The sequence below is a fragment of the Camellia sinensis genome, chromosome 4 (genome assembly GCF_055761805.1).
Source record: "Camellia sinensis isolate YWXY chromosome 4, ASM5576180v1, whole genome shotgun sequence".
NCBI lineage: Eukaryota > Viridiplantae > Streptophyta > Magnoliopsida > Ericales > Theaceae > Camellia > Camellia sinensis.
This window is the reverse complement of record NC_138964.1, coordinates 166,643,388-166,653,841: the sequence shown is the minus strand read 5'-3', so window position 1 is coordinate 166,653,841 and position 10,454 is coordinate 166,643,388. Positions and strand designations below refer to the sequence as shown.

General features: G+C 36.9%; 1 protein-coding gene across 1 annotated transcript; it reads left to right on the top strand.

The window, feature by feature from the left end:
• The first annotated feature begins 5,539 nt into the window (after positions 1-5,539).
• LOC114322162 (agamous-like MADS-box protein AGL66) lies at positions 5,540-10,205 on the top strand. Its single transcript, XM_082923819.1, has 11 exons — positions 5,540-5,724; positions 6,055-6,108; positions 6,234-6,252; positions 6,355-6,416; positions 6,564-6,591; positions 6,705-6,766; positions 6,918-7,017; positions 7,126-7,176; positions 7,286-7,455; positions 7,617-7,815; positions 10,071-10,205. Exons 1-11 carry the CDS (start codon positions 5,540-5,542, stop codon positions 10,203-10,205), a joined length of 1,065 nt encoding a protein of 354 aa, XP_082779945.1.
• The last annotated feature ends 249 nt before the right edge of the window (positions 10,206-10,454 follow it).

The window sequence follows — 10,454 nt, the reverse complement described above, 5'->3', positions numbered from 1 at the left end:
GCATACAAATAGAGCATATTTGTACAAGTTCACAGTGTTGTTTGTTGATAAAGAGATTTAGGGTTTAAATACAAGAATGAGTATAATGCTTACGTTTTTTGCCCATTTCAACGGTTGCGTTGTCATAGATAGTCGTCAAAGGTGATTTTGACGAAGATAGACCTTACGGATGTTCAGCAATGGCGAATCCACGATTTGGGCGACTGACGGTGTAAGGACGACGAAGAAGATGATGAGACGATGCGACGATGGAACGAAGTCAGTCTTCTGGGCGTTGAGGCGATATGGAATACGAATTGTGATTTTTGGAATGTAGAGATACTGTGCGTGATTTCCTGCGCAAGAATAGAGGAAGAGAGACGGTTATTAGATTCAAAAAGAGAGAGAGAGAGGCGCGTGTTTGTTTGAGGGTTTTTTTGGTCTTTTGGTATGAAATGGACCTAATGGAATATTCAAAAAATAGTTTGGGTTTTATGGAATAAAACTGTTACAAATAGGATTTATCAAAAAAGAGTCCTTTTAATTAAACATATACATATATATAACAAATTGAAAAATAAATTAACCTAAATAACTTAATTTATTACCATAAAATTAAATCATAAAAGTAAATTAATCAAATTTTAATTTTTTAAAACCAAATTTATTGTTTAAACAAATTAAATCATAAATTAACCTAAATAACTTAATTTATTGCCATTAAATTAAATCACAAAAGTACCTTAATCAAATTTTTATATTTTAACCCAATTTATTATTTAACAACAGTTTAAATTAAACACACACACACACACACACACACACACACACACACATATTTAACAAATTAAATCATAAATTAACTTGAATATCTTAATTTATTACTATAGAGTTATCTTAATCTAACTTTTATTTTTAAACTAATTTCTCATTTAATAACATTTTAAATTAAATTAAATTATTGATATAAGAGAGTATTTAGGATTTGGATTTGTTTAGGAATATGATTTAATTTGGAGAAGAAGATGAAGATGAGGATATTTTTAACATTTGATCTAATTTTTTACTTCACCTTGAGATTTTTGCATTGCCCACCCTCAATTTGGGAGATTGTGGTACACCTTTTTTTTTTTTTTTGATCAGCAAAAGAGAAGGAAATTTTATTGATGAACCAAGAGAATATTACATCAATAAATAAAAGGAATGAGTGCAAAAAGTATCATAACGAAACAAATCAATCGCAACTAGGTTGGTACCGATAAGTCCGCCCAATCATATGCCAGCATAATATCAAGAGTTGGTGAGTAACTAACCACAAACACAGAAACCAACCACACCCAAATAATAGCTAAACAAAACCAAAAACAACAAAAACAGAAAAAAAAAAATTACAGAGCAAAAATTTTCTCTGCTCCACAGATCTCTGCCCAAACAGACCAAAACCAGTAAACAACAGCAAAAAGACCAGCAACAAACATCAGTAGTAGCAACAACCACCCTCAAATGGATCTCTGTCCAAACAAACCAACAACAAATAGCAGAGGCAACAATGATCTTCAATAGATCACCTCTGCTCACAACTCCACCTCAAACCAACACCTAACAGATACTCCTTTTCACCTTACACAATGTCATTGACAGAGTAAATGCAATCAGCATCCACAGCTTTCAACTAGTTTGCCATCCTCACTTTAATAAGATCAGTAAGGGCCGCAGTGTTTGGTTGAGTACCATAAAAAATACCCTCATTCCTATACCTCCATACCGACCAAATCATAGCTACCGGTAAAGTTCTCCAAATCTGCCTCTTTCTTTCTGAATTTCCAACCCATCCATCATTGCATCAAACACTGCACATATCCAGGTAAAACCCAACACAATTCCCACCAATCCAGAATACTTACCAAACTTTCCACACTAAGGGCACCAAAGCAGAATATGATTTAATGACTCTGGTTCATATTTATAGAAAACACATGACATATCAACATTACCTCTTAGCACTCTAATTTTATGCAGGAAATCCAATGTTTTCATCTTGCCTATCCAAGTTAACCATGTTATAAACTTAGCTTTGGGTGAGGAAATATTATGCCAAATCAAAGATGCTGACCTTATTTTAGGTCCTAAAGACGATTCATAACTCTTATACACATTACACACCTTAAACACTCGAGCTTGATCTGCTTTCCATCTTGGAGTGTCCACCAGATTCATAATCAACCTTGGCCCTTCACTTTCCATCACTTGGAGATTGTGGCACACTTTCCGTCACTTTTAACAGAAAAACTAACGGTAGCACTTTAATATAAAATCATATAATGAGGTTCTCTGTATATATTTGAACCATAGATGGATAAAGTGTTCCGAAGCAAAATTATAAAGGATAAAGTAAATTTTGTCCTAAAACAATAAAAATAAGAGGTGTAATGAGCTACAATACAAGTGTTGCAAGTAGACCATCCCGTAACAAAATTGACAATATTGGTCATATTAATTATAAAGAGTCGTAATTAATTATTTTTTTCTTACTGTATACCCTTTATAATTAACACTACAAAAATTCATAATTTTCTTACAATAGTGAAAGTGTGCGTAATAGTATTTTCCAATAACTTATCTTAATTTTATCGTTTGAAGATGAGTTGGCATGGTGTGATTGGTGAAGGTCCAAAGAAGCATTTAGTTAGATGAGATGGCATTTGTAGAGAAGAGCATGAGGAACTAGGAACTGGTCAACCAGAGGAATTGGAAACGGGTTAGAGAGAAAGAGAATTAGGAAAAGAAAGAAAGATAGAAAGAAAGAAACGGGAGTAAATCTCTCTCGCTCATTCACCACTTCTCGAAACAAAACCAAACTTGTCTACTCTTCAAGAATGGGTCTTTCCCTTTCTCTTTCTTTTTCTCTTTGGCCTCATTTAAAAATAAGTTATTTTAATAATATTTTATTTTTTTGACAAAAATTATGAGATAATTTTTTAATAGGGAGCTTTTTTGATAAATCCACTTTCTAAGAGCTTTATTCCATCCAACCCATATTCTTTTTGACTATTCCATTAGGTCCTATTTGAGATAAGAAGACCAAAATACCCATTTTATCTACTTATATTCCATTTAGTTCACACTATTTTCTTATGTTTCAATAAGTCCTATAGGTGACATAATTACCAAAATACCCCTAATGTGAATATTCACACCGTCAATGTAAATGTTCATATCGTCAATCTGTAGGGGCTCAACCCATGTCGATCCTCGTGGGTGCCCGGAAAAATTTGAGTCGGGCCGGGACGGGCCCAGCCCATTGACAATGTGAATATTCATATTGACATGTTAACATCCACATTAATAGGAGTGTAAAATTTGCCCGCGTCCCATGGCGGCGCGAAACCTGTCCGCGGCCCATGGGCGGCCCGGGGCTGGCCCGGTCCGGCCCGTTGACAATGTGAATATTCACATTGATAAGAGTATAAAATTGGCCTGCGGCCCATGGGCGGCCGAAAGCCCGCCCACGGCCTGGGGCGGGTCCGGCCCGTTGACAATGTGAATATTCACATTGACATGTTAACATTCACATTGATAGGAGTGTAAAATTAGCCCGTGCCTCGTGGCTGCCCGAAACCCGCCCACGGCCCGGGGCGGGCCTGACCATTTTTTTTTTAATTCTATTTAATTTTTTCTACCAAAATTTTATTATTTTCCACAAAAAAAGACACTAGGCCTCGGCGCGGGCCGGGCCTCGGACCGAGCCTTGAATAGGCCTTAACCGGGCCGATGGGCCGGGCTGGGCTTCAAAGTGATGGCCGAGGCTCTAGCCTAGGATCTCGGACTAGGCTCGAGCCTGCGCCCAAACAAGCCTTTCCCGGGCCAGGTCGGGCCGGCCCACAGGCCAAAAAATTAGGCCCAGGCCTTAGACCTGGCACAAGGGTATTCGGGCTTTGGACGGGCCGATGGATCGAGCCTCGGGTCGGGCCGGTGGGCCTGGGCCTAGCCTCGAGCTTAGGTCAGGCTTGGGCGGGCCTGGCTATTTTTTTAAATTTCTTTTTAATTTTTTCTACTAAAATTTTATTATTTTCCACAAAAAAATACATTACGCCTCGGGCGGGCTGGGCCTCGGACCGAGCCTTGAATGGGCCTTAAGCGGGCCAATGGGCCAGGCCGGGCTTCAAAGTGATGACCTAGGCCCTGACCTAGGGTCTCGGACATAATCGGGCCCGGACCGAAACGAGCCTACCCCGGGCCGTGGGCGAGCTTCGGGCAACCCACGGGCAGCGAGCCAATTCTACATTCCTATCAATGTGCATTTTAACATATCAATGTGAATATTCACATTGTCAACGGGTCGGGTCGGGCCTACCCCAGGCTGCGGGCAAGTTTCAGGCAGCGGGCAAATTTTACACTCCTATCAATGTTAATGTTAACATGTCAATGTGAATATTCACATTGTCACGGGTCGGGCCAAGCCCGCTTCGAGCTGCGGTCAGGTTTCGGGCCGCCCACGGGCTGCGGGCCAATTTTACACTCTTATCAATGTGAATGTTAACATGTCAATGTGAATATTCACTTTGTCAACGGGCCGGGTTGGGCCCCCCGTGGCCCGCTGGCCAATTTTTTACTCTTATCAATGTGAATGTTAACATATCAATGTGAATATTCACATTGTTAACAGACCGGGCCGGGCCCGCCCCGGGCCGCCCATGGGCCGTGAGCGGGTTTCAGGCAATCACGAGGCGCGGGCTAATTTTATACTCCTATCAATGTGAATGTTAACATGTCAATGTAAATATTCACATTATTAACGGGCTGGACCGGGCCCGCCCCGGGCCGCCCATGGGCTGCGGGCGGGTTTCGCGCCGCCACGGGACGTGGGCCAATTTTACACTCCTATTAATGTGAATGTTAACATGCCAATGTGAATATTCACATTTTCAACGGGCCGGGCCCACCTCGGCTCGCGGGTTGGTTTCGGGCCGCCTACGAGCCAATTTTACATTCCTACCAATGTGAATTTTAAAATATGAATGTTCACATCATAAAATTGCTAACCGTTCAAAAATATGTATAAGGGTATCAAAATTAAATATAAGGGCATAAGTGTCCAAGAAAATAGTGTAAATCAAGAAAAATGACTTTATGAAATAAAACTATACATTCATGAGACTAAATGGGTTAAAAATTCCTTCATGGACTTCTTTGGTTAAAACACTTCTAAATAAGATTTATCAATAATTTTCCATTTTTAATATGCAAAAGGTAGAGAGAATTTTTGATTTTTTTGTATAATTTTTTTAACTTTTTAGTGACTTTTTGATTTTTAAACTAAAATCTAATATTCCTAAACTAGGCTAGAGAGCTTCCAATTTTTCACAAAACCCCCATGATCTTCTCTTCTTTTCCTAATATCTTTCTTTGCCTCTCATTCTCATTTCTACTTATTAATAGCCAATAATCTTGTTCTAAAATGGTTTGGAGTTTTTTATTCTTTGTTTTCTTTGTTCTAATTCTAATTCTAATAGAAAGATCAAATAGATAGACAAGATATATCGGAAAAATAAAAGAAAAAATGGGTCGTGTTAAACTTCAAATTAAGAGAATAGAAAACAACACAAACCGGCAAGTTACTTTCTCCAAACGTAGAAATGGACTCATCAAGAAGGCTTATGAATTATCGGTTCTTTGTGACATTGATATAGCTCTCATCATGTTCTCTCCCTCTGGTCGTCTCAGTCATTTCTCTGGCAAGCGAAGGTGCATTGCAAGCACACTATATATCTTTGATATCTATCTCCATCTCTATCTGTACACATGTCAAGAAACCAAGCCATGCATTATGCATACCTTCTTTTTTTTTTTTTTTTTAATTCCTACTCGGTTGCCACCTTTTCTTGAATATATATGTGATGTTGTTTAATATGTATTTTGTTTTAGGGTTTTATATGTCATATTACATTCTTACATTGTACTCTCTTTTTGTTTGTTTGTTTTGTTTTGTTTTTGTTTTTGTTTTGTTTTGTTTTTTTTTTTTTTTTTTCTGTTTTTTGTATTTACAATATTGCTAATATAGTTTTTCTTTTATAGAATTGAAGATGCACTTAGCCGTTACGTGAATCTCGCAGATCACGACAGAGGAGGGTATGATCTTTTTTAGTTTTCCATTGATTTTGATCTTCTAGTTGTGTTTACAACTTTGTTTTATTTGTATATATATATATATACACACACGAAAAAGTGATCTCAACATTTGTTGTTATTTGCAGCATTCTTCAAAATAGAGAGGTATGATGATAGCTTATTTCATGTTGAATTGATTTTTTGATAAATTGAAATACTAAAAAAAAAAAAAAACAAAAAAAATTGTCTATATATATATTTTTGTAGTACTTGATCAGCACCCTACACAAAATAAAAAATGAAGATGACATGGCCCTTGAATTTGCCAGGTTTCTCTCTCTCTCTCTCTCTCTCTCTCTCTCTCTCTCTCTCTCTCTCTCTCTCTCTCTCTCTCTCTCTCTCTCTCTCTCTCTCCACCAAATTATCTATTAGTATTCATTGATGTTTCTAACCATGTAAATTTTATTTTTGATCAGTCCAGCCGAACTTAACTTAAATTTGGAGGTAAAATAACGATTTCCCTCCATCATGGCGAGCTTAATTTGGGAATAAAACCATTTCTTGAGGGTTTCATTTAATATTATTCGTTTTATGACTAAATTCCCATTTTCTTATAGGAACTCCAACAAGAAATCAACAATTTGCAACAACAGCTCCAGATGGCTGAGGATCAACTAAGGTTAGAGACCTTCATTTAAAAACATTATAATTTAGAACAAAATATGCTTGAAACACATGCTATTAATGATGTCTTATGTGTGGTGAATTTTAGTGGATTATCAAAAGTAAAACGAATAAGCTGTTTGGTGTGTGTTTTCATGGATTCAAAGTATATTTGAGCCGTACGTATTAGGGTTTACATCTATGGAGGAACTTGAGTCATGTGAAAAGAACCTCTTGGAGTCAATGAACCGTGTCATGCAAAGAAAGGTATCAATCATGGCCATCAAGCTAATTAATGAACAATATCTCAAGAACTAATTAATACATTTCTTTTTTCTTTTCTCTCTTTTATGACCCTTTTGTCTCTTATTGCAGAAATATTTAATGGGCGATCATTTGTCCACATTTGATATTCAGGTAATAATGGCAAGAAAATTGTTGAGTAGACTTCAATACGAAAAATAACAAAATTTTATGAATTTTGTAATTTGATGATTAATCTGATTTATATGTTATTAATTACAATTTGAGAAAGCAGATGAATTCAATGGGGCAGATGTTCTTTGATACACAAGAGGAGGGGATGCCAACAGCCTCATTCCAGAATGAATTAGTTTGTTGGCTGCCAGAGAATAACAATGGAGGAGACAATCAAAACCATATTTTTGGTGCTTCTACTTCTGATCATTCTTGTATTCGTCTAGGGTGTGTGGTTTATTTCTCTTTTAAATAGAAATAAAAAAGAAATAAAAAATAAAGAACTTCGATTGATTGACTTATATTGAGGTATTGGGTGGTATGATCCACGCCACGTACATATAAAGATATGAAGAAGTGTTTGTTGTGCTATATATACATAATTTCAGGAGCAATTCGGCAGCAACAATTTACAATGAAATACCGAATAATGCATCAGCAGGGGGTGTAAATGGGGAGGCAAACAGCATCGGAAGTGGAGGTTACCCAAGTGATGATCACAACAGCCTTTCACACCAGTGGCACCATGCCTCTACTTCAACTCATGATCTCTTCTCATCACTCATCCCACCAACCTCCTTCCCTCAAGTAACTCTCTTCAAATCTTTAAGATTCGCTTTTTTTTTACCAGCAAAAAGAACTTTATTGATGAAAACAATATACAATATATGTGAAATTACATCAATAAAGAAAAGGCAACAGCAGAGATCATAGTGAACTCACCTAAACCCAACTAGGCTGCCACCAGGGAGGACACCCAATCGTGTGCTAGGTCAAGCCAAGAGGTTGGTGAGAGACCAACAAAATTACAAACAACACAAAACAAGCCCCCAACAGGCACCAAGCAACAACTAAGCAACAATACACCACTAGCAAGAGGCCAGCAGAAGCATCTTCAACCTCTGAACTAGCCTACCAAGATGACTCACCTGCTAATTTTCAATCCAACCTGATCTCACCCTCACAATACCTGATTTGATTCAAATTGGACACAATGTCCTGCACAAAGTAATTCACCCCGAGTAATTCACCCCTTTTAAATTGTGTTTTTCCCATAGAGCAACCCCACTTTCACTTGTTCATTTAACTCCTCAAAATCAAGCTGACTTTCATTAAAAAGGCAGTCCTTTCTTATCTTCCTGTTAGTAAAAAATTATTCTTATTCCCAATCGACAAGAATTAAACAATAATTCACACAAATAATTAGACAAACAGGTCAAACGACGGTTTATTTGATTCAAGTTGCCTTGAAAGTACAAGGAGTTCTTTGAAACAAATTACAATTGACAAGGGAAATTAAGTAAACAAAAGATAATTTCCAAATGAAAACAATCAAAGTTCACCAGGTTACAACTTACAAAATACAAAGAAACAACTCCTAAATTACAAAACTAATTCTAAGTCTAAAAGCTAAGTGTTATTGAGTTGATGATGTCCCTTCTCTCTGCAAACGTTCAGCTTTTATATATTTCCCTTGAAACTCTAGTCCATGATCCAACCTACCTTGAAATTTGCTGGCCAATCCTTTCCCAATTGCTGCAACTACTTATTCATCTTTCTCCAGCACTTCACACAGACCTGCCACATGTCCCCCATGATCTCTAGCACTACCTTTCGACATAGGAAAACATCTTTACTAAGGCCCATAACTACTTGCAACCTCCTTTACTTCTTTAAACTTTTTATCTTTGACCAACTCCAGTTTTAAAACTCCAGCCACATCATCACATAATTTCCCTTCAATTAACAAGCATGATCAACAGAGGAAAGCTTTCCAATTCACGAATATGGTATAAATCAGTCCACCAAGCCAATTAACCAATTGATAACTACCTCATGACCTTCTCAGCCAATTGATGCACATGATCAATTCCTTCACACCACGTAACCCCTTGATTGCTGAAAGACTTCATTTTGACTTCACTGCCACGTGTTATCATCCGATTAATCCACCTATTGGTAGGAATTTTACGAAAATGGGTGCAAACACTTCCAAACAGACCACATAACAGTAAGGGAAACAATCCTCCAAATGCTCATAACTGACTTCTTGAATTTGGCACATGACCACCATAAAAGAAGGTTCTCAATGATCTAGGTATAGCCCACTTCAAACCCCACCAATTGACTACACCAGACCATAGTTTCCAAACCAAAGGGCAAAATAACAAGATATGATTTATTGATTCGTCCTCTGATTTACAGAATAAGAACAAAGTGTTAGCAGAGCTTGTTAATAATCCAATGCTCTGCAAAAAGACAAGTTTTGTTACTTACTCATGTTGATAAGTACCTGAAAATATTTGTACATGTACTAATTACATTAATGGTTACACTTTAATTTGTCTGATTGAACTCTAAATCACTAATGGAACACAATGATTCCTAATGTATAAGCAATTAGATAATGGGAGGCCATTTGTGTAATCAGTGTAGTGGATATTATTAAATACCATTTGTTTCGTTACTCATTTATATAGGCCACTAAAGTACATATTTAATATTTGAGAGACTAAATTGACACAATTACGACATCAGATGTCAAAAAATACCACAAAGCCTAAATTGACGCAATTAGAACAAGAGAGATCAAAATACAACAAACTTTTAGTTCATTATGAGTTGATGATATGAGTGTTTGAAAAACCAACAGCCACAGGCACTTGAACAATAACTATAACAGGCTATATATTGTAAAAAGCCACTGTGACCTTAAAATTTTTACTCTTTTTTTCAATTTTATTTTAATGAGAGGAATTACAAACAAAACAATACCAAAAATTGATGCAAAAATTAGTCTTAATGTTCTAATATCATTTAATTATGATGAATGCATATGGCAGAATGATATGGCGAGTCCAGACGTAGGAGCAGTGGAGCAACTTCAACAGGTAGAGGCCACGCAGAGCTGCCCGGGCCCCCCAGAGGCGGAGTTGGAGGTGGCGCTGCCATCTATTGTGCAGGATACAAAATTTTGAGACAGAAAAAATACTTCCTTAGCAGTCCATACACAACCAGCCTTATAATGTATATTCATGTATACCATGTCCAAGCAAAAACATTTGTCAGCTATCATTTTGTTCAATTTATTAAGTCATTTCTAAACCCCATGAGCAAATTTCCAACTGTAATAAAATTTTGAATGAGATCATGGAACCAATGGCAACGCTTGCTTATAATTTCTAACTCGTGATTATTTTTTGTTGTTGTTGTTCTTTTTTTTTTCT

Coding starts and splice junctions, on each gene's coding strand:
- LOC114322162 (XM_082923819.1), top strand. CDS start 5,540: ATGGGTCGTGTTAAACTTCAAATTAAGAGAATAGAAAACAACACAAAC. Junction 5,725..6,054: donor CATTTCTCTGGCAAGCGAAG/GTGCATTGCAAG, acceptor TTTCTTTTATAG/AATTGAAGATGCACTTAGCC. Junction 6,592..6,704: donor AACTTAACTTAAATTTGGAG/GTAAAATAACGA, acceptor ATTTTCTTATAG/GAACTCCAACAAGAAATCAA.